The sequence below is a fragment of the Pomacea canaliculata genome, linkage group LG6 (genome assembly GCF_003073045.1).
Source record: "Pomacea canaliculata isolate SZHN2017 linkage group LG6, ASM307304v1, whole genome shotgun sequence".
NCBI classification, from domain to species: Eukaryota; Metazoa; Mollusca; class Gastropoda; order Architaenioglossa; family Ampullariidae; genus Pomacea; species Pomacea canaliculata.
This window is the reverse complement of record NC_037595.1, coordinates 21,191,194-21,213,947: the sequence shown is the minus strand read 5'-3', so window position 1 is coordinate 21,213,947 and position 22,754 is coordinate 21,191,194. Positions and strand designations below refer to the sequence as shown.

Genomic DNA, 22,754 nt, shown 5'->3' with positions numbered 1-22,754 from the left:
ACAAACATTTGTTAAAATGCAATCAAAGTAAACCTCACATACACTCATAGAAAATGGATATTACAGTCAAATCTCCCTACTATGCCACCTACCGGGACCGAGCAAAAGTGGCATAGTAGCGAGAGTGGCATAATACGGAGGGTTCGTAAAAACGGCTTTATTTGCTCAAGTTACCCGTCAGTCCAAAGCTCTCATGAATAGTCGGCTGGCGCTAGCTGTCTCCTCTCATTCTCCCCCTCACCTCTTCATCCTCCACCCCTCTCAACCACATCCGCACACCTACATCCTGTCGCTAGTCGACCCCCTCCTGCTCTCCCTCTGTCACCAGGCCAGCGACCTACCCCCATCGCCACCCTCCACCCTCCCTGTGTGCGTGCTAGGTTCCATCCACCTAACTGCCATGTCCCACACTACCATACAGTATAATAATCGAGCACTGCGCGGAATTTCACAACTTGTACCTTTTAACAATCACACAAAAGTGGCATAGTAGCGAGAGTAGGGGGTGGCATAGTAACTTTTTTTTTACATTGAATTTATAGTCGGGACCGAGCAAAAGTGGCATAATACCGAGAGAGGCATAGTAGCGGGGTGGCATAGTAGAGAGATTTGACTGTATCGCCTATTCGGTAATAAATCTCGTTTGGTCCTGATGTACAGTCTGGTCGCTCCTGTTAAACCTGCTAAACATTCTTCTGTGAGAATTTGAGGTGTAGACATAGCTTTCTCTCATGCAGCAGGTGACCTTGGACAGCTAATTGTTACTGATTTAATGTCACGACTCATTTAGGCCGATCAATTTCTGCTGCCATACGTCAGATTAGTTCTGTCAGATCTTTAATGGTTTGTACCCTTTTTTTGTCCGGACACGACATGCATGGTTGCAGAAATCCAAGATCTGGTCTGTATGGTAACACTGACCCAAGAAATAAGCCACTTCAGTCTGCAGGCAAAGAACAAAATCACTGAGCACATTCAAGAAATACATCGCTGTTAAGCACACAAAGTAGGACCATCACAACCAAAGGCGCATACGCAAGAAAAACAGATCTAGGATCAAAAGCCATGCAGTGATAATAAGAAAACAGTGTCGACGACCTCATTTCAAGGCAGCACAATAGTTCAGGATGGCAGAAATAAAGATGACAATTATAAAATCAGATCTGGACTCTAAGCAATCCATAAATCTACGCGAGAAATATAATAATATAGAGATCCATCCTCAAGCTGTTAGGTCAAGGACCATAACTCTTGTTTAACTGTTTAATATAATGAATCGAGATCACTGACTGATAGCTGTAAAGGTATTCAAGGTGTATAAAATATTATTTAGGCTGAACAATTCGAATGAGATAAGAATTAGTAGTAATTAATAAGAATTAATAAGATTTTCCGATGGTTGTTCGCTACCGAACCTGTTTCCGGCAAGGGTCGACTGTAGCGACAACGAGGCTGCGCCTGACGGTATGTAGCTCATTATTTTGCTGACAATTTAGCTTTCTTGTGCACTCAGACTGTTTATTTTCGTGTTTGTTATACTTTTAAAACTGTTGTGTGCTTACTAATTCAACATATTGCTTGTATTTAATGCTGTTTTCCATTATTATTTGTTGGGGTCCCTCCTCTAACGGCGTTCACTGTACATTTGATCTTTGATCTATCCCGTTAACTTGCTCAGAAACGATTATTTTGAATGCTCAGGTTGCAGACACCCAAGGTCCGGTCCAGTCAATACAGAGCAGAGGTTTCAGAGAGATCGTCATGTCGTCCACAAACATATCCACTGTCCCTGGACATAAGGTAGAGCGGGTAGAAAAGTCGAGAGAGAGAGAGTAGGCATGACACTAGAAACGAGAAAGAGTCCTAGAGTGTGATGGATGTAACGTGCGCCTTTGAGAGAATATTTTGTTTACCACTGATCTAAAACTACAAAGACGTCGATGTTGTAGGTTATCGCTGCCGTGGTAATGATCATTCGTTTTATACTCGGACACGGACTGCGATCAATCTATCATCTATCGAGATTGATCTTCAAGGGTTATATGCATTAGTATAACTGGATTTCAGCTAACAGAGTTAAGATCTGGTGACTTGACTTTGCATAGTGGAAACGTTACATCTTTCTTTTTATCTGTTTTATTTCCACCACGTTCTCTTCCATCTTTAGGGTAGCGACATTATAGTGATTCTTCCTCTATTTTTGGCGCTTTGGCACAGATTATATGACCCTGAACGATGGAGTCAGATGTACCTATTCCTTGTCACTTATTCACCCTCCCCTACAATTTGTGGCTTATGCACAGTCATCAGTCCTTCTGGGTAAAATATGAAGAATAATCAAAAACAGACTATCTATAAATATTAATAGAAATGTTTTATTAAATTTTATTAAATAGTTAAGATCTATCCTTAGATCGTTTGAAAGCAGCTTTGTAAGGCACTTGAGTCAGATCAAGGGACTTTTGCAAAGTACCTCTAGAACTTTAAATCTGACTTTAGTACACTTTTTCATATACGTTTGTGTGTGTGCATGCTACGTACCTCTGTCTGTTTCTGAAGATTTCTACGGTTAAGAAGCAGCCGAAGCATACACCAAAAATCTCGCAGGTCGCAATGTTTGGTGTACAAGAATTGGAGCGAGCGTTTCCTAAACTTGTGAGTTGATTATCTGTGAGATTCTGCCCACCCTAAACCGTTGGGAATCTCAATCTCCTGGCATATCATTGTTTTTGCTCGGACAGTAGTATAGAATTTATTTGCAAGGGACATTGCATGAGGAGCGTGTCTTGACAATGGCCACCAATTTCTATACAATCACCAATCACAATAATAAGCTAACACTTGCAGTTCCCACTACATGAACTACTATTAATACACCTATGAACAAAGAAGAAATTCCTTTCTTTTACTCTCCCCTCCCCTGACAAACACAACACTCACATATGCACACTGGCGTACACTACACACCAGCCACATTTCAGTTTCACCACTTGTTGCATGCATAAACATAACCAAAAACATAAGGACAGGCACACACGAATGCACGGTCACACGCTGGCACTACATACAACTGCACATAAAAAGACGCATTCAATATTCAGTTCTGACTCGTTCTACAGCGACTTTCAGAGTGACTACTGTATATATTTGGACGAAGGGGTAGGGAAGGGAAATATTTCGCAGAAGCTTATCAATACCTTGTGATGTGTCTAAGCACTTTGGCTGATTTATATAAGCATTCAATAAGAAAGTTTTGATGTGACTATAAAATAACATGCGTAAGGAAACGACCAAGGGAGTGAGAATTCGACCGTTCTAGCACTTTCCAAACTTATTCAATGATAAACTTCGTTGTTGTGACACCTGTATAAAGCTGCCTTGACTTCTGTCTTCAATCGATACAAAGCAACTAACGCCTAATTTTTTTCATCACAGCTAACGATGCCTGAATTGCAGTTTATGTCTACCACTATAACACAAGATTTTGCAGACCCAGTCAAGGTAAATGCACGACAAATGCTGGACGAGCTGCCAGAAACCTGCTCAGGAACTGTAGGCACAGGTTTCAACCCCCTCACAGTCAAATCACCTGGCTTTGTGTTTGTTGGCCATCTGTCGGTAGTTCCTAGATCTTTCCTTCTGTTCGTCTCAAGGTCTTCAACACTGACTGAATATATTCTATCTTTAGTATTATATATATAGTACATAAAAGTATTCTTGTCAGCCACGATAGTTCCACAGTTAAAGCAAATATTTGCCTTTATGATGTAACAATTGCTCGATGCATTGAATAGTCCGGTCAGTTGTTAGCATTTCGTGATCTTTTATTGTAGCAAATCCTAACCCTACTCGAAGTTTTGAAAGTTAACAGTTCACACTCAAGTGCACAGTAGCAACAATGACAAAGAACTGCGCTAAATTGTATTCGTAAATGTCACATTTTAACACACACGTTTCATGAGAGCACCCCGTGTGTCTGTCCTCGTGCGCTGTGCTCATAGGACTATAAATGAACCTCCAGGTTCATATTCAACAAAGCACGCAACTAAACCCTTAAGCACTAGCATCCTACACATGTATGTCCATAATGAATATTATGTATTTGTGGTTAACTTGTGGAAGTTGAGTAATTTTCTGTCTCAGATTCTCCAAAGAGACAACCTTCCGAAGAAGCGTCAAAGTCAGCAGACGATGGAGAAAGTGACCAAGATGCGTGACCTGTCTCTAATCAACCGTGCCACCTTTTTGAGGTAGTGCAGCCGACAGTTCTCTCCTCTTCATCTTTCTTTCTCCCTCCCTGTCTCTGAAGTCTCATGATGCAAATTTGTGTTTCTCTTTTGGGGGCTTTGGAAGCAGTATACGTTTTCCTTCACTTCTAATTAAGTCTTGATATAGCTTTTATTTGACTGTTAACGGTCACGAAGACCACCGCGGTAGGCTTAAAAGTTTTTTTAAGGTCATTAAAATGAGTTCAAAAGACTCCGCATAGTCAGTAATCAACATTTAAAAGGTGTCTTCATTCAGACTCTAGAATGCTCAGGCGTCCGCGCAGACATCCGACTCACTTTCTAGCGTGGAAAGTCAAAAAGTGGGCATAATTCAGAAACAGAATTACACGCAGATGAAATGGTCAAAACTTAAGATATACCATTTTTACAGATGAAAGAATGTGTTCTTATATCCGGAACCCAGACCAAAAGCCTTATAAAAAGGTGACCAGACGTCCCGCTTTTGACCTCATGTTCCGCCTGCTCATAAAACGTCCGGGCGGGACGCCCAATGTCCCGCTTTCTGGCCAGTCCATCAATGTCCCGCTTGTCTTTAAAAATCTGATTACCGTTCACTGATTCGCATCCGCGCCTTTGGTTTTGGCGTTGTCTTGTTGATCCCGATTTATTTTTCGTTGCTCTGCGGGCTCCGGTGTTTGACCCGTGACGATAATGACCTGCATGCCGATATCTTATTGCACGCGCCGCTGGTACATCGCCGGTGGTCGTCTGATCGTCCTTAGCGAAAATTCAGAAAATCTTTATGAAAAGATTTTTGACACTATCTTGCAAGAACCGAAACTTTACAAGGAAGATTCACGCGTCAATGAAGTACGGTTTCGAAGCAACAGCCTCGCAAGATGACGAAGGTGCCGGATTATCGTCGATAATTTGTTACAGCGCCTCACCTGTACGTCCTCAAAGTTGGCTGAGCGGGAGACAAGGTAGGAATATTTATATTTAAATTTTAAAAAAACCGTTTTTCTTTTTAACATGGAATACTGTAGTGGCGTGGACAGATCTGCCGTTGAAAGCATCACTACTCGGCAAAGTCAGAGGAAAGGTTCCCCCCCTCACCTCTTTTTCGGCGTTCTTTGTTGGTGACGACACCATCATCGGCACGCGTCCCGCTTTCGCTCCCGAAACGTCTGGTCACCTTAATCACTTAGAGTTTTAGCAAGACATGTGTAAGTCATCTTCAAATAAAGCTTGCTGACAAATTCTTATCCTTTCACAGGCAAATGAGGAAATTAAGCATTGAAGAAGAGAAACATATAGTGAACAAGAAAATCCTTTTTGATATGGTGAGTATTATTCTAGACTGAGTACGAGAAATAAGAATTCAGGAGGTAAACCCTCCGAATTCTCTTGTCCACGCCTGATCTAGATTAAAGCAGGCAGACCTATGAGGTCGGTCTTCCCATCAGGCTAACATGTTAGGATTTATTGGGCGATGTACACATTGCGTACCATTTATCTGAAACTAATGGATAGACCCTGTCTGGAACTGGAAATCCGACTAATCGCTATATTACAACTCCCAAAGAAATGCTTTTCAGTACATGGAATGCCCTTCCACTATAAAATGTCAACGTTAAAGACCTCAAAACCTTTATCTGTCTAACTGATAAACAGCCCGAAGCGTACCTCAAGCAAATAGTAACTAGGAACAAGTGTCGCCAATGGGAAAAATATGTTTAAGAGGATCTATCCAAAAGATTTAGTAGTGTTGCAGTGCAGACGTTTTGCCTTCCCTCTTATCAGCACATAACTAGGGTGGACACCTTCTGTTTAAAAAAAAACGAGATATTTACAGAACAGTTTGTCCAGCTGGACCATATCTTATTCTTGAATGTGTTTGAAAACAGATCTCAGACTACCCGTACTACGCTGGACCCTCGACCATTCATCACACTCATGAACCTTACCAACCTGACAGTTCCCAAGCACAAGGGCACTTCTTCTCCCTACTCTTTCCTGCAGCCCAACATCGCCGTTGCCTCGGCAAGCCTCACCCAAAACTCAAAGCCGAGAAGATCACGCAAGTATGTGCTGTCACCAACATGTAGCAACTTTCCATCATTACCACTAAACCTGCTTATTTGACATTTTTCAATATTTTGTGTGTTTTTTAGCAGTTGGCATTGATGGATTTGAGGCTATTAGTACAGTACCTTCTTAAAAAGGAAACACTATCACAAGTAACTATGAAAATACTAAAACAAGTGCACTAAGGTGTTGATAAAAGAGAATATTTACCCATTCACTGAATATTTCATCTTAGTACTAGATGCTAATGCTATCCAGCAAATGGATTTATGTTTGTACAATTTTTGATGTGTGTGTGTGTGTGAAATGAGGGTCTCGTCACTACCTTTCTAATTTTTGCTATTAACAGGCTAAGAAAAAGTAGCAAAGGACTCGAACCTCTTGTTGTTCTCGTCAACCAGAACAGGATGATCTGTCAGGAACGTACCTCTGAGCTTATAAGACGCCGTACATATGGGAAAGTATACAATATACTGGTTTAGATGAGTATGGATATTATTCTCGGTTTCTCTACACCACAAGACACACAATCATGTCTGTATATACACGACAGAGGTGTGAAGAACTACAAGATACCTCAATTGATACAGGGAAGAGCGATTTCCAGCTCTTGCTTTTTCCCCATTACATGTGCACAAGCATTTAAAGAACGGACAGAACACAAGCCGGAAATTTTGACGAAATGCGTCCTTTGTGACATCTTTGTGTGGATCAGATAAAAAAAATTAACTTGCCAAACAAATTGTTTTGTATTCTACAAAACGGGGAGAGCGATGGAGCAATGGGAGGCGAACGAAATTAAATACTGTTAGGGTTATCTTCTACATCAACGTTCATATTTTAGATAATTTTACATATTTTATTATATTCTTTGTATTATTACTACTACCCACACCATTATAAATTTATACCGAATTATTTACACTATAAATTTGTTTATGTAAATATGTAGCCTTATATTATAATTGTGTGTGTGTGTGCGCATTTCCGTATATATCCATAGGCATCAAGAATTCTATAACTTCCATCTCGTCTCTAACAATTAGTAACAAAAGCTAAGACAAAATAAAGTTCACAAGTTAGGATTTGAATAAAGACCATTAAAACGACATAATTTTAATGTATGTTCATTTCCTAGTACAGACCGGAGAGGAAATATTTCTGTACGTTTTATACACATCATCATATAGTTTTCGATTCTCATGGTCTGAGACCAACTCAGAGGCTGCACTGAAAGAATATCACACGTGTTGAGCTAATGACACACGGGGCAACTTCTGGAGATACCAATGGTACAGTCAATGAGAAAAATAAAAGTTCAGATTGAAAAAAAATGCTACGGAAATACTCCAGCAGAATGGTCATGGATGAGACCCCAAAACAGTTCAGGACAAACAAACGAAATGAAATGAAGTTAGAAACAATTGTAAAGATCATTCGGTAGCACGCAAGGAGAAGAATACATTTGTATAACATCTCTGTTGCTCTCTCTATTTCTCTCTCACAGACACAAAAGAACTGACACCTTCGAGAAGGTAACATGAAACCCTTTTCAAAGGCTGCAGCATCCAAACGAATCTGAAAATGATAATACACGCTCAAACGGGGAAAATGAGTTCTACAAATAATAATATGGAAAACAAGAAAGCACACGGTTGCATAAATATTTCATCTGGGAGCAAAGTTCATGCAGCACTGGAGGTAGGAACGTGCTCATGATCTCGCGACTCACGTCACAGGCCGGTTCCAATTGTGTTTTACATTTTTCAGTGCGTTTATCAAATTGTTCTTCAGTTTTCAGTTCTATGGACAAGTAATAACTGCTGTGGCGTGAATTTAGCCGCAAAATTATCGTCTGAGATCAGTATCTCGTGGAGGCGAGATTTTCTGTTAACGTAGACAACTCAGATAAATCTACAACTTGATTTGCCGGTTTGGAATTTCTTTTATTAATCGTTCTTTGAAACCTCAGGAAAAAAGGTACTGTTATCACGAGAAGGAAATTTCGATGTAAAAAAAAATCACGAAACTATCATCTGGAGGATAAAATACACAGAACTTCATAAAAAAATCGACTTGCATTTAACTGATTAGACTATTTCTTTTTACCGCTGACTGCTAATAAAGTAAATCTATTTTTAAGTGAAGGAAAGTAAAAATTACAAGCTTCATTTCCATAATGGGTCTATTCTTGGCAGGATAAATCAAGATCTTCATTACATAATGGACTGCTATTCGGTTTCAACTACTAAAAATTGCAGTTATGTCTGCAAAATGCGCAGAAAAATACCAACCAATTTTACTGATTCTGATCTTGCTAAGAAATATGTAATGCATTTCAGTTGGTTCAAATCGTTCGAATGTTTAGAAAAACGTTAAATTATCTGTACAAATGTTGTGCAAGTCATTTGAGTTATGCAAGTACAATTTGTGCCCAGTTGTCATTTAAGTATAAGAATTTTGTTCTTCTCGCGAACTCACTTCCTAGCGGCATTAAATTTCGCACAAATATACTAACATCTTCAGGAATCTTCTAGAGAGGTTTCCAAAATGTGTAGATCGTGATGAACACGGTTAATGCATTTAAGATTTTTTGGCATGCGCATTACAATGAACACATGAAACTTCAAAGGTACGTGCTGTTTAACAAACCATAAAAAGTCCTAAGCTCAGAAAAGTCGGTCCCTAAAATATTGCTACCAACAAGCAGCTTTTTTCATATTGCGCAAAAAAAATAACATCATATATCGACTATAAGAGTCTTCAGTGGCTCGTTTTCCTCAGTCATTTATTGGGTATGTAAATAATTGTCTTCTCAAAATATTTACTTTTTATTTTATTCTTTCTGCGCCCTCTTGTGATGTCCATCTCTCATTATCTCCTATTCGTGATCTTTTCACATGATTTTTTAGATCTATCAGAGGAATCCGTGGCTAGGTGCTATAAAGCAGTGACAAGGTCAACTCGGGGCAAAAATTAGTGCTGCCCTTGTGAAAACGGAAGGATAAAATGAGAGAGGAGGCTTTCACGATCGAGATTTAGCTGGTTTTGGTGACTTGTTAAAGTCCTTTCATTTCATGGCTTATTTCAATTCGCAAATGAGTGATATAACTGTAGCGTAATATGTATATGCTTCGGAGGACATTGACGTCTATCCTCATCTGGAAGTTGTACAGGTTGGTGAAGTATTTAAGCCATCGGCTTAGCTCAGCTGTGCTTTTTGTGAGAAGATGGTCATTGTTGTCTTTGTCGGAGATTGAAGTCTAGTCTTAATCTTTCTTCGTGTTCAATATTTGGCAAGCCTTTTTCCTGTCCTTTCGCGCCATTCCCTCCTTTATGTCCCGGCAAGGTGTCTTTAATCCAGTTCTCCTTAGCTCCCTTATCCACTTTCTCGTTGTCACAATTATTGCTTTGTACACAGAAGATGCATAGGGGATGCTTATGAAAAGTGAGAAGTTGCTGTCTTGGATTTCTCATAGGGGTGGAGGATATTTGCAAAGGTGAGTCAGAAGATTTCTGTAAACAAGATGTATGACGCAGAGGTGATTTTGTTATGTTCAGTTGCAGAGACCTAAGCTCCCGGTTCGACATGGCATCCAGAGAAAACTGGAAGCGAAAGGCCGATCTTGTAATCAACTTCAGGAACATGCTCCGAAAGGAAACAGTAAGCAGACAGTGATTTTGATATGTAGGACAAGCCTCGGGCTTTAAAACTACCAGTAAATAATATGACTTGGCCTTCAACAACGCTTTATTTTTGCTTCGTCTGATTTTCATCTCACATTCTCTTTTCTCTTTGAATGGCGTAGCAACCATTGTGCAGATCTTTCCATTCATATACTTTTGACACATTGCACATCACTTGGACACACAAAACTGTTCATTTATCGTGTGATAATTTTATAAAAAGGTTTCACAAATGGAATCTCGATATAACAAGTTATTTCCAAAGTCCCAACAGATTCTCGTATAGCTGAAGGTAAATTTTCTGTCTCAAATTGAGTAAGGAAGGGATTAATTTCTAATTTCTTTCTTTCCTGTTTCCAATAACTTTTGCGTGTTTACACTTTTAGCTTAGTTTTAGTTAAAGAAGATTAACATTTTTCGAAAACTGAAATCACGCATAACGCTCACTAAATTTTGAGATTTTGAGAGGCTCGATGTAATGAATTATCCTATATAACAATTTGTTCTCTAGTTTGAATTGGTTCGTTATATGGAGATGCTATGTGTATAAACTTCCTTCGACACTTTGCTTTACTGATACAAATGCATCCGTTTACGATCGTGAACAGTCTTCATCCCTTCTACGACAATACGTCGAGTGGCGTCCATTCGTCGAGCAGGCTTGAGGGAGGCGGCTCTCCGCAATTTTCGTTTTAAGCACAGAGTACTCATAGACTCACACACGCATATTAGCGCAGCCTCTCGTCCGCTAATCAAGTTTCCATGTATAAATATAAAATATATTGTCGAAATTTGCATTGCCTAGTGATTTTGATGTAGTTTATTTCTTTGTAGTACATTATCACAGGGCTTCTGCTTACGCAAAAAATTGCGTACTCATAAAAGTTGGGAGGCAATTTTCGTCAATGGGGTCCCCTTCAAATTTGGCGAAGAACAGGGATTAAAAATCTGAAGAAGGGGGCCCTGGGACCCCAAAGAATTTAGCCTTAGCAGAAGCCCTGTCATTATCTTCATTTGAAGGCATGGGTAACATTTTATAACAGCTGAAATAAGCATTGAAAATAAACAGGGTTTCGGAGACACACGCACGACCAAAATTTGTCAGGATCGGGTACGCTGGGTCGATTTACGTAGACGCAAACCACCACCACCACCACCACACAACAACAGCAAAACTCTGCTTTTTAGATTTTTCTTAAATCGCACAGGCCACTAAGACCGCGGAAATTTGTTTATTAAAGGTGCAGCCCAACAAGCCGCAGAGCGTGGGTAAAGATATTAAGAAGGACTTTGCAGAACTGGTGCAGGTAAATGCGTAACGGACATCGTGTCAAGATCTTTGCTGGAGTTTGTGCTCCTTTGAATAAACACTGCATCTGATCTGCAGTTCATGCATCTAGACGTTTAGGCTGGTGTTACTGGAACTAGATATGCTGAATCAAATAGATTAGAATGCTAGCATTTCTTTACTAATTCTTTTGGGTATTCATTGGACAGGAACTTTTTTCAAAATCGACAGATGACTTGCCGTACACGATATTTTGGTCTTTTTTAACCGGACAAATAAATGCCAAGTTTGGCAAAGTTTTAACATAACCATCCTTTAAAATCTTTACTAGTCTTCGTCAGACCTTCGTGTATATTTGTCCTGTTAAGACAATTGAGCTGTCCTTTAGAGACGACGAATAAAAATTAAATCCCAAGTCATTTATGTCAGTTTTATTGCATGTGTACTGTGAGGATGCGTCTTCTTCTGTCGTGTGCATATGTATACATAAGCATGTTTGTGCATAGGCCAAGAGGACTTAGGCATTTAATTGACTGGGTTTCTGGTGACGTATATTAATTAATATGCTAATATGGGCTGAGATTGATGCGAATGGAGATGTGCCTCACTTCCCCCAACCCCAAAGTTTCGCTTGTTGGAGGTGGATGAGGAATGTGTGGGTACACTTTGTAATATGATGGTGAGTCGTTTGTGGTTTGAGTGGAGAGCTGGAGTGTTATTTAGTGTCTAACAATTTCAAGGATACCTTGTTTTAAGGAAACCTGGAATTCCGAGAGGCTTCCAAGTCGACAATTACTGGATACAAAGAGAATATTTACTCCCGAGCTATGATCAACCGGGCCATCTTTTTGAGGTGTCGTAGTCAACAGTTCTTTCCTCTTCCCATTTATTTATTTATTTTATATATTTATTTCTCCTCCCTACCTCAATTTCAAATCCTATATGCTTCTGTTGGAAGTTTAAACACTCGACGGTTTTGCTTCTCTGTTCAGAGATTTCTTTTCGGTTGGATTTGGCTCAGTTACAAATGCACATGATTCTCCTCGTGATGGCGATCAGTAGATTAGAAGTACGCGTTGATAAAATAGTCAGAACAAGATAATTGTCCTGAAGAATTAAACAGAGGTACTTTAATAATTTAAAAAGTAGATGGAAGAACGCGCAATTTAATGTCCCAAAAATCACATTTCAAACAAAGAAGAAAACGTGGTTTAATGTTCTTTGAACGATAAAGCCATTACAAGTTCTTTTTACTGCTGAAGCAGACAAAGATATGACTTTCTAATGGCCTTTGCTTTTAGTCCTGAATAGCTTTCTCTGCTTCCGACAGCGAGCTTAAAGCTTTCTAACGAGTTCTCTCATCTTACAGGCAAATTGATCGTTTATCTCAGGACGATGCACGATATATTACACAGGACACAGAACTCAGAGACAAAGTGAGCATCATTCCAGACTTGTAATGCATGAGGAGAGCTACCTGCATTTTCTTGCAATAGATTTTTAGCTGATTCTACAAGGTGTTGCCAGGATAAGTAAATTTAAGAGTTAGCGATTGATATATTAGCGTTAAAAGCACGACACATACCGTTGACCAACTGTGCCATATCTTGAACCCGATCTTTCTGATTGATAGATTTTCTCCTACCCATGTAAAGACAACCGTTCAGTCGATGGACACATCCCCAGCTTCAACTCTCCTTCGACTTTAAGTCGAAAACAACTCCAGTTCTTGATCCTTCGAGGCGCAAGACCCACACGCAAATATATTATTTCCTGCAGTCTGATGCGAGCATCATCTCCAGTAAAAATCGAAAATCTGACTTTGACACCCAGATCTCTAGGCCGATAGCCGATAAGACGCCAAAGGTATGTGAAAATAATGTCTCTTTCTTTTTCTCGTTCTCTCTCTCTCACACACACATACGTTAACACACGGCACATTAAAAAAAAAGGCACACATAAGTGGAAAGGTATGAAAAGAGGGAAGAGAAAGCCACCGGCTACTTAAAACATTTCCGGAAAATGTGGTTCTTAATGAAGAAATCATGAAAGGTAGACTGTGCAAAGTGATGGTGGCAGAGCATTCCAGACACTGGAGCCAGAGGAAGAAAAAATAGCGGCAACTGGACTTCTCCCGTGTGATATATGGCACATACAGGAAGTGGGCATGACTAGATTGGAAAGACCGACACGGCTGGTGAGGTGATAATCTCAGATGTCATGGAGCAAGGCCATGCAGACAATGGTAGCTGAGTGAGGCTACCGTGTAGCCGATGCGGGTATGGACATACAACCAGCAGCTCACGGAGGAGTGGTGTCACATGATCAGATTTGCGCTTACAGAAGACAATGATGGCAGAATGGATTTTGGCTCTCAAAAACGTGTCAAGCAGGCTGTTGGGAAGCTCAATAAACAGGGAGTTGGAATAACCAGCAAAAATACAGACATGAATTTCTCGGTAGAAGAAACTATGAATAAAGCTCTTATTTGGCGAATTCTGTGAAGCTCTCAAAAAGTTTACTTTGCGACTGCAATTTGTGTGGTTCTTTATCTCCTATTTTCCTATTTATAAAAATTATCTTTCAGTGTTAAATATTCTTCTTGTCCAGTGATTTTTTTTAATGTACTAAAGGTGTTTGTCATACTATTTGTGAACATTTGCCATTAACTTGTCGTGATATAAAAAATATAAAAATTAAGCCTTTTTACCTTTAATTGCTTTACTTTGACCTCTTTAACTGCTCAAAACTACTGATTTGTCTATCAGAGATCCACCTTTTGTGTTGAGGGAAATGGTAAATCTGCGACCCTCAACTCTACAACCTAGAGTGTGTTCAAGAGATGAGCTGAATTCACCTGAGTAGTGACAAAATGTACCTAAGCACTACAAAGTTAAGCTTTTATTGATGAAAAGCACAAAACTTGTGCTATATCTTTGTGACTTAGTGATTGTCCATTAGCGTTGGGTTCTTGTAAGAGAGGAATAATTCACTGTTATCTAAAAACATGATCTGTTTTTGTAGTTCAGCAGAAATTCCTGAATTGCTTCTTACAGATGCATAGAACTTACTGATAAAGATGAGTGTGAATATTACTGTCAATTTCTAAATCAGGAAATGGGAAACAGCCTGCCAAAAGTAGACAGAATAATGTATGACTATTAAAACAAAAAACCTGTATTACCCATGAGGTACATGCACGTGCACACCTACTAGCACATGTATAGATGTCTACATAATCTTAGCTGCTAAAGAAAGCTGTGTCTTAAGTCCCAGTCCCCAGTCGACCTTTGTGCACTTCAATTGTTTTTTCCTTGAGACATTTTTATGACGATTTTATTTTTGAGGAGCAATTTTTTTTATGATTATGTAACAATATTATTGCAATGTAATGAATATTTTTAAATGTCTGCTGCATTCTGTACAGCTAGTCAGATGGCTGCACTTTGTACAATGTGGCAATCACCTTTACAATTTGTTGATCACTTTTTTTAAAGTTTGACTTTTTACAAATAAACACTTGACTTTCCAATCTGTTCCGATTTTTTGCTGTTTGAAAGAAATACAATAATGATTAAACAACAGTAGGAATAGTAGAGACTGGCTATCACTGCCTAGGCTTTATGGTCTATTTAACATCCCATCTTAATGTTACTTTAATATTATAATATATGGGTCTGAGTTGCACATACTTAATATTTATATATTTTAATATCCATCAAAACTGTATCATAAACATCTAAACGGGGTCGTCCTTGATTATCCTTCCCATCAGAGAACGGAGTCAGAAGGTTTCTACCTGAAACCAAAGAGGATTGTCCTTTTTGATTACACTACGTACAGCCTCTGAGTGTTGAGGGACAAGGGAGATAATAAAGGAAATGAAGGGAGACAAGTCTAACATAACGTAACTAGGACAACAGTACAAGCGTATTGGTGGATCCATTGACGAAGAGACGGTGAAAGTGAATCATCGCACGTCAAAAGCACCGCACTATTCCAAAAGGAAATTATCGTGCACGATATATAACAGGTATTTATTCTGATATACTTTTTAATATTGTGGTGTTTTTGTAGTTTTTGTAGTAGATCCCCTTTCAGAGAGCAATTAATTGTCTTTGAAAAACAACAACAAAATAGTCAAAATTTAAAAGAATTTTATTTTTCACTTGCCTTACTTTATTACCACGTACTTCCAACCTCCGCCCCCCCTCAACACACACACACACTCACACGTGTTTAAATATATTTGTGTCAAAATAACAAAATAAAATATATAACGAGAATTGTTTCTTTTTAATATATTTCCGTTCACCAAGGACATTTTTGGTAGCTGATTTATACATAACATGCACACATGTAAACATCAAGTACAACATAGTTAAATACTTATGAAAACAGACAACGAGCGAACAACAGCTACATTATTTCTGGTATAGAAGAAAATGCATGTGTGGTGCATCTATAGGGACCAAGTATAATGTCAAAAGTTCAAAAGTAATCATACATTTTCTCTTTGTTTCAGAAATATATGAAAGGAAAAGGTAATAAAGATGAAGGAAAAAGAGAATATGCTAGGTCAACCAAAACAAGGCAAAAGTTGTGAAAGTGAAGGACAAGAAGACATCATGTCCAAGAGTGAGAAGAGTGAGGAAGCAGTTGTCAGAAATGAGAAAGCCCCAAAAATACAAAGTGAACAGAACTCCAGTGTTACTGGTTTGAGTCCAATAAAATCATTGCATAAAGCTAGGATTCAGCCTACCTTACCTAACCTGTTGACAAAATATGGTCTGGAGGTCAAAGATGCAGTACAAACAATGGTGTGTTCTTCTGTTTGCTTGTGATGGTCTGCACCATATGTACATATGCACACAGTACAGACCTACACACAATGCACAATGCAGGCTCATACACAATAGACATACACAAATAAACAGTCAAGTCTGTATCTTCCAAAGGAAGGCCTTAGAAAACTATATATGAACATAAAATTCACTTTTATGATATTATCAATATTCATGATAGGAGAATGGCCGAACATTTATAGAAATTATCAGCAGCCGATCAAGGCACCTCTTGATAAAGATTCTTTTTTCATTCCTAATGTTTTCAAGAAAGTAAAAGCATAATTTTTGTCTAGTTTGTTACTGATTCTAATTTATTCCTACCAGAAGTCAGCAAAGAAGAAGGAAAAGAAGAAGAAAGTAGCAACATTTGAAGATGAAGATGAGAAAGAAAAAGAGAAAAACAGACAAAAGGAAGAGGTATGTTCTTTCTTTTGTATCAAAGCTAGAGCAGCATGCAGATTAAAATTTCGGTATTTGGTAGGAAGTTTGAGTCTTCTTGTTGACAGATGCACTAAAGGACAGAGTTCAGTATAGACTGTTGAATCTTTTACATGGTTTATTTGTATTTTAAATGTATAAAGAGAACTAAAGAGATTAGTTGTAGATATGAATTTCCCAATGGCATGTTCCATTATCCACTATTCTAAAATATCTAATTTCATCTGTTTCCTCCTCTTCAGTTTTCTCCATTATAATACCTCTTCATTTTTAGTAAATTACTGTTGTTATGATGACAGAAACACCTGGAGATATTCCATGACATGACAAGGCTTCGTGATTACTACTACAATGAATATATGATGCTGTTGCAAAATAAGGTTCAGAAGCAGAGACAGGAAATTGAACAGCGATCTCAGGACATGAATGAGAAGGAAAACAGAAAAGTAAAGACATTTTTTTTGGGGGGGAGGGGGTGGCTATAATCAGATTTTTTTCTGTAATGACCACGTGCACACATGCATGCACACACATACATACACATGCACATGCACACATACACACATAAAATATGTCAGTTCATGAATGTCAAGTTTTCAGCAGGAATTTATGCAGCTGTGCAAATGTATTTGTTCTTGTTTACTGTACCTCTGTAAAGATGGGCTGTGTATGTCTTTATCTCCTTTAGCTATCTATCTTACTACCTGGATAAGATTTTTCCCTTCATTTTCCATATCCTTTCTGTGCCCTACTTTCTTCTGTCTCATTGTTCTTTTCAGTCATCATAATAGTTTTGTGATCTATTAATTACAAGATTTTTATTCAGAAAAATAGAGGTCCCATTGCTAAACGACCTGAACGTCACAACCTTTCCTCTAACACCAGTTACCTGGAGAATATTCCAAAGACAGATTTCTATTTTGTGAGTATTTTTTCCTTTAATTTTATCTGTATGTGAAAAAAATGAGAAACAAAGCTTGATTATAAAAAATACTGACATATTGCTTTTTATTATTTTATTTAAGCTTATTCGGCTTATTCCAATCCAGAGCATCAAAAATCCTGACTAGAGCATGCTACATTTAGTTCACTCATTTACAACAGAAAAAAATGTAGAAAGGGGGGAAAATTATTTCAGACTGATACATTGGGACTGAAAGGAATGATAATCCAATGACCACATAAAATATTTTATTTCTTCCCAGACATCCAATATTTATCACAAGTGAAGGTTTTATTTCCCCACATATCCTTCATAACAATTAAAACTGTTGTCATTATTTACATTTGTACCTATGTGCACACATTATTTATATACAAGTATGCACGCATACACATACTTGTGAATGTATGACTACTATGCATTCTGATATTTGTACAGTATGTAGTAACAGACTCTGTGATTATTGTTGCCTGTAGATAGTGCAGCTTCAGGATAAACTGGTCAGAGAAGGAAAACTCCGGACACCAACAGACTTGGATGCCTTCTGGCAAAAGATTCAACAGCCAGAAGTATTTTATGCCCACTTTAAGAGTCAGAAATGCAGTGGTAAGTCAACAGCTTACTATCTTCATGCCTTCATGTCACTATTCCGGATAAAACTTAAAGATTGTGTAAGACCAGACTGTGCAACATTGTGTATGCTAATAGTAATACGTGCTTATGTGTGCAGCTGCATTCATCTATATGCACATATGACTAAAAGGGGTCAGATGAAGTAATATGTATTTAACCGTCAATAACTATCTAAAAATGTAGGACAGTTGAAATTTATAAAACAAATGTGTAATGTACAAATGTATAACATATCATGGAAACATTTCAATATGTGCTTTTTTTTATACTTTTCCTGGTACAGACTGGAGGGGAGAAATGTCTGTACATTTTAATACCATGCATGATGTTCTTGGTAATGTTCCTTCAACTGAAGAACTTGGTCCAAAGACTCTTAGTCGGATCACAGAATCAAGAGAGACTCTTCCTGCTAGTGCAGGTGCTGCCCAAAGCTGGGCCATTACGCAGCAGTTCCCTGCAGTCAACAAGGCGAGCATGGTTATTACTGCTGTTCATCATATATCTAAGTATACCAGATATACCAGATGCTTCCAAAAGGAAGTACAGAGATTATAAGTTCTAAATGCCAATGTGTTGACTCAGTCATTTGTGCCTTGACTGGTACCAGTCGCTTGAGGGTAGAGGGGACAACAGGGATAGAAGCAACGGCCGACAAGGTCTAACATTCAGGCTTGTCTTGGGCAATGGTGAGCAGGTCTTTCATGGGAAGACCAGTCCACTCCTTCACATTTTTAAGCCAGTCTGCAACTAGTACTGGATCTTATTTCATAGTGCCACAATGATAGGAAATACTCAAATTATTGCCAGTGCAACACCAACATTTTAATTTATATTTTGAATCAGTAGCATTAGCTACAATTGTTCAGATCAGCTATGTGGTACCAGCGTAACATAACCCATTCTTTAGTTTCATTGATCATTCTATGTACATTTTACTTGTTAAGTCAGCGAGAGTTCCTTAGTATTTGAAATTTCATAGAAAACTTTTTGAACTTTCAATCAGAACAAAACTTTTTTTTAACTTTGGCTTAAAAATTATCTATGTGAAGGAAATAACATTTTTTTCTAGTTTTTGACTAATGTCAAAAAAACGATTTCAGGGCCAGAATAAGAGCTTGCTTCAAGGTTCAAAAGCTACCCAGTTACCCAAATCATCATTTCTAACAGACCTGGAGAAACGTTTCCCAAAGGTAAAAGTCCACTTCAAAATTGTTTTGTTTTCCATCATAGCAATTGTTATTCACAACTTGTTGCATGTCTCTGTTTCTCCCACTTCATCATTATTTATTGTCCAAACAGATCGATCATTGGTTTGTTTTTGGCATGTAGATGAAACTATTAAAAGTGAAAAAACATTTTGGCTTTTTTAATGATGAATTTGGAAAAGAATGAAGAAAATATACAAAATGTAAATGTGCTGAATTATGACATTGCTCACAGGTTTATGAATTATCTTAAAACACAAGTTTTGTTTTTGAAGCCTTGTGATTTTTTTCCTTTATAAATGTGTGTTTGTGTGCATCTATGTGCACACATTCATGCATGCACATGCCTTCTTGTGTGCAGCTAGAGATGCCCAAGCTTCATTGCTTTACCATGGACCTTGGTCCAAAGCTGCCTAACCCTGATGAGGTGAGTGATGGCTGTTGGATGTATTATACTCAGGTTTCCACCATGCCCATGCTCCATCCTGATGAGCACAACTCATCAGTATCTGCACCTTACAGTCTCTGTCACACTGCATGCTTATTTATCATTAGCAGGCATGGCAAGCACCATAAAGGCTTCTATGTCTCACATAAATTTAAGTCTGTATTTTTCTTCATATGTGTGGTTTGGCGTGTATGTGCAAAAGTATATCTGTATTTATAGGTAATATCCATGGTAATATCTGTTTCCTTGCTCACTGCAGCAGAAGTGAATGAACACATCATGATGGCTTCTGTGCTTTCTCAGCATTTCAATCTTAAGATTTGTCTTCAAGCCTTTTTCCTCTTAGTCATAAAAAGCGTCCGTATCCATAGGATTCTTTTCTGTGTATCCTATCAGGGTCAGGGTTTGTTTAAGCCTAAGTGTTTGGGTATTAAACTGTAGGCACACTTGTAGTCATGGGTGTGATGGTAGGAAATGCTACTTCCTGTTGATGACCAATGAAAGCAGGCTAGATTAAAGCACAGAATTTTTAGGGTTTGATTTCTCACCACCTTGAAATCAGCATCATACAGTGGGGTGGATGTAATCAGAACATGCATTCAATTTCACACATTTTACACTTCTTGTTATATGTTCATTTGAGAAGTCTAAACTTGCCTCTCCTGCAGGTCACACATCAACGGCATTTACGTTATCTTCAAAATCGTCGTCTTGCTCACATGCACAACATCAACAAAATGCATCAAATAGCAATGTCATACTCTGCTGCAACCACCAGGTGAGTGTGAAATAAATTGTTGTGTCATTTAACTGTTGCTTCAAAGATGCAATAATTACAAACTGTTTATCCATACTGTGTAAATATAATAGCAGCAAATGTAGGTCCAGAGTCATTTAAACATGAGTGTTTGGAATATTAAGTGTAGGCACACATGTGAGTAATCATAGATGTTATAGTAAGAAATAGATGTCATAGCTGTGTTTAAGATTTCTTGCTACAATAATAGCAAATGTTAACTGTTAACATCAGTTTTTTTTTCGCCTATTGCAGAATTTTGTCTAAACAGGATGACCTTGATTTTTTGTGGGATGGTCATCAGCTCACAGATCTAGTAAGATGAAGTTGCAGATTGTTATGATTTGATGCTTGTTTATAAAATGAGATTTTATATAAACATTTGATAGATGTGAGAGGTAGGGAAGAGTACAGAGGCAAGAAAGTGTGTGTGGATGCAGGCACAAAGATATTTTCGTGTATGTGGGTGAGTCAGTGATTTTATTATCGCTTCTGTGTTATGTATACTTTGCTTTTATCCTTTGCTTCAGAATAAAAAGTGAATGATCAATTTTGCTTCAGATACCAGATCATTTGCTGCACTCTAACTCATCAGGGCAAGAAGTGTATCTCCCAGACATTAGCCAGACAGAATCCTTGGACTTTTCGCCTAACTGCTCCCTCCCAGTTTCTTACCATACTGTCAATCAGCATCAACATATTTCTCAAGACAATGACAGCATTCACCCAAACATTGTTCAACTTCAAGATGGTGGAACCATGCAGACAGACTTAGTCATACATGGAGAGGTTTCCAGAGTTAATAGCAGGGTATCCTCCAGGAGCAAGCTTAAAAGGTAGTAAGAACTAGATCATATTTTTGGTGCAGTATTTCAGGGGTCTCCTGTAAGAATTTAAGTTTGAGACAAAGTCTTATATCGAAGCTGGCTAACTAGTATGCATGAAGCTAATATGAGGTCATTGCATTTTCTCTGTGATCAATGTCTTAAATTAGGGGTTAATAATAATAAATGTAAAATTTGTAAAGCGCATACTCACACTCCTAAGGAGTAAGCTCTTAGCACTTAAGAACAATAACGAAACATGGACAGCATGCAAGGGACAGGAAAACAAATAGCATATGAACTATAAAAGAATCAACAACCGTACTAAACGAAGAATAAAATCAAATACAGAAAACACAAAGAGGAACCAAATAACAAGAACAAGAGCTGACATTAACATGATATTGCAAAAGGAAGGGTGTGAAAAAGGACTAGCATTATGGAAGAGGTGTGCTACCAAGCTTTGTCAAAGACTCATCACCCCACTTCATACTTAGACACATATCCACATAACCACTGTGCTACCACTCACTTATTTAAATTTTCTGCCTGAATGTTGGTTTGCTGACTTTATAATATTAACCACTGATCTTAACTTGATCAGCTATGCATACAGGCTCAATTTAAAATGCTGCTGCTGATAAGCATAAGATCCAGAGTGATTAGTCAGATATGTGCACTGTCTTCTGTTTTCTAGTGGCAAGGCCCAACAAAGCAAGGATACTGTTGATGGAGACAACATTGCAGTGCTGCCCATTAGTGACAAACCTCACACCACTCACTCGTCACCAATCCCTCTATCACTTGGTGAAGTGATAGACAAAAGTAGAATTATTGTGAGTCCTTAATGCATTGCATGCATGCACAACACACACATTTGTATTTGCTGTGTGTGTGTGCATGTGTTTAGTGTTTATGTTTGAGCATGCACATTTCCATAAAGGTAAAATGTGTATTTGCATGTCTTTATTTGCTAATATATGAACACAGTTCTTGACTTTTGCCAGTAAGCTTAAGCATATCTACACCTATGAAAAACTGCCAGCTTTTATAAAATTCCTTTTTCAACAGGAGGCCAAATGCTTGAGCACCTTATGGACCAACTACATGAAAGGGGAGGATGCAGTCCAAACATAAGATATTTTCAGTCACTCTGTGTGACATAAGGCAAGTGTTGGCCTTATTCCCAAAATGAACAATACGTAAAAGGTTTAGTTCCGGTTAAGAGTTTTAAATATACTTGGGCGGGAGCCGACAGGAAGCTGTCTCTTGTGTGTTTTCTAACTGGACAGTTTAATGAGTGCCACCTCTAATACCCACAAACCAAT

General features: G+C 38.3%; 2 protein-coding genes across 5 annotated transcripts in view; both read left to right on the top strand.

Annotated features, from left to right (window-relative positions):
• Positions 1 to 577: 577 nt before the first annotated feature.
• Positions 578 to 14,818, top strand: LOC112567171. Of its 2 annotated transcripts, XR_003099768.1 has the most exons (11): positions 578 to 1,464; positions 1,702 to 1,800; positions 2,560 to 2,655; positions 3,436 to 3,501; positions 4,144 to 4,250; positions 9,879 to 9,981; positions 11,246 to 11,311; positions 12,049 to 12,145; positions 12,662 to 12,728; positions 12,926 to 13,158; positions 14,061 to 14,818. XR_003099768.1 is itself a non-coding variant. In XM_025243749.1 (8 exons), exons 1-8 carry the CDS (start codon positions 1,396 to 1,398, stop codon positions 6,679 to 6,681), a joined length of 696 nt encoding a protein of 231 aa, XP_025099534.1. In that variant the 5' UTR covers positions 1,336 to 1,395; the 3' UTR covers positions 6,682 to 7,262. The 2 variants fall into 2 exon arrangements, 1 of the variants encoding a protein (XP_025099534.1); XM_025243749.1 differs by lacking the exons at positions 9,879 to 9,981; positions 11,246 to 11,311; positions 12,049 to 12,145; ... (1 more) ...; positions 12,926 to 13,158; positions 14,061 to 14,818 and adding exons at positions 5,506 to 5,572; positions 6,137 to 6,313; positions 6,667 to 7,262 and having other exon boundaries at positions 1,336 to 1,464.
• A 352-nt stretch (positions 14,819 to 15,170) lies between these two features.
• The window catches only part of LOC112566043, a 15,688-nt gene continuing 8,104 nt past the window's right edge, over positions 15,171 to 22,754 (top strand). Inside the window, exons 1-14 of one of the 3 annotated variants that reach the window (XM_025241970.1) lie at positions 15,171 to 15,325; positions 15,818 to 16,112; positions 16,467 to 16,556; positions 16,877 to 17,023; positions 17,404 to 17,499; positions 17,997 to 18,126; positions 18,437 to 18,621; positions 19,254 to 19,343; positions 19,720 to 19,785; positions 20,475 to 20,584; positions 20,858 to 20,918; positions 21,164 to 21,438; positions 22,124 to 22,262; positions 22,498 to 22,575. In XM_025241970.1, the coding sequence (XP_025097755.1) occupies positions 15,846 to 16,112; positions 16,467 to 16,556; positions 16,877 to 17,023; positions 17,404 to 17,499; positions 17,997 to 18,126; positions 18,437 to 18,621; positions 19,254 to 19,343; positions 19,720 to 19,785; positions 20,475 to 20,584; positions 20,858 to 20,918; positions 21,164 to 21,438; positions 22,124 to 22,262; positions 22,498 to 22,563 (1,722 nt within the window). In that variant the 5' untranslated portion in view covers positions 15,171 to 15,325; positions 15,818 to 15,845 and the 3' untranslated portion in view covers positions 22,564 to 22,575. Of the gene's footprint in view, positions 15,326 to 15,817; positions 16,113 to 16,463; positions 16,557 to 16,876; positions 17,024 to 17,403; positions 17,500 to 17,996; positions 18,127 to 18,436; positions 18,622 to 19,253; positions 19,344 to 19,719; positions 19,786 to 20,474; positions 20,585 to 20,857; positions 20,919 to 21,163; positions 21,439 to 22,123; positions 22,263 to 22,497; positions 22,576 to 22,754 lie in introns of all 3 variants that reach the window. The other 2 variants (XM_025241971.1, XM_025241969.1) reach the window with 2 other exon arrangements.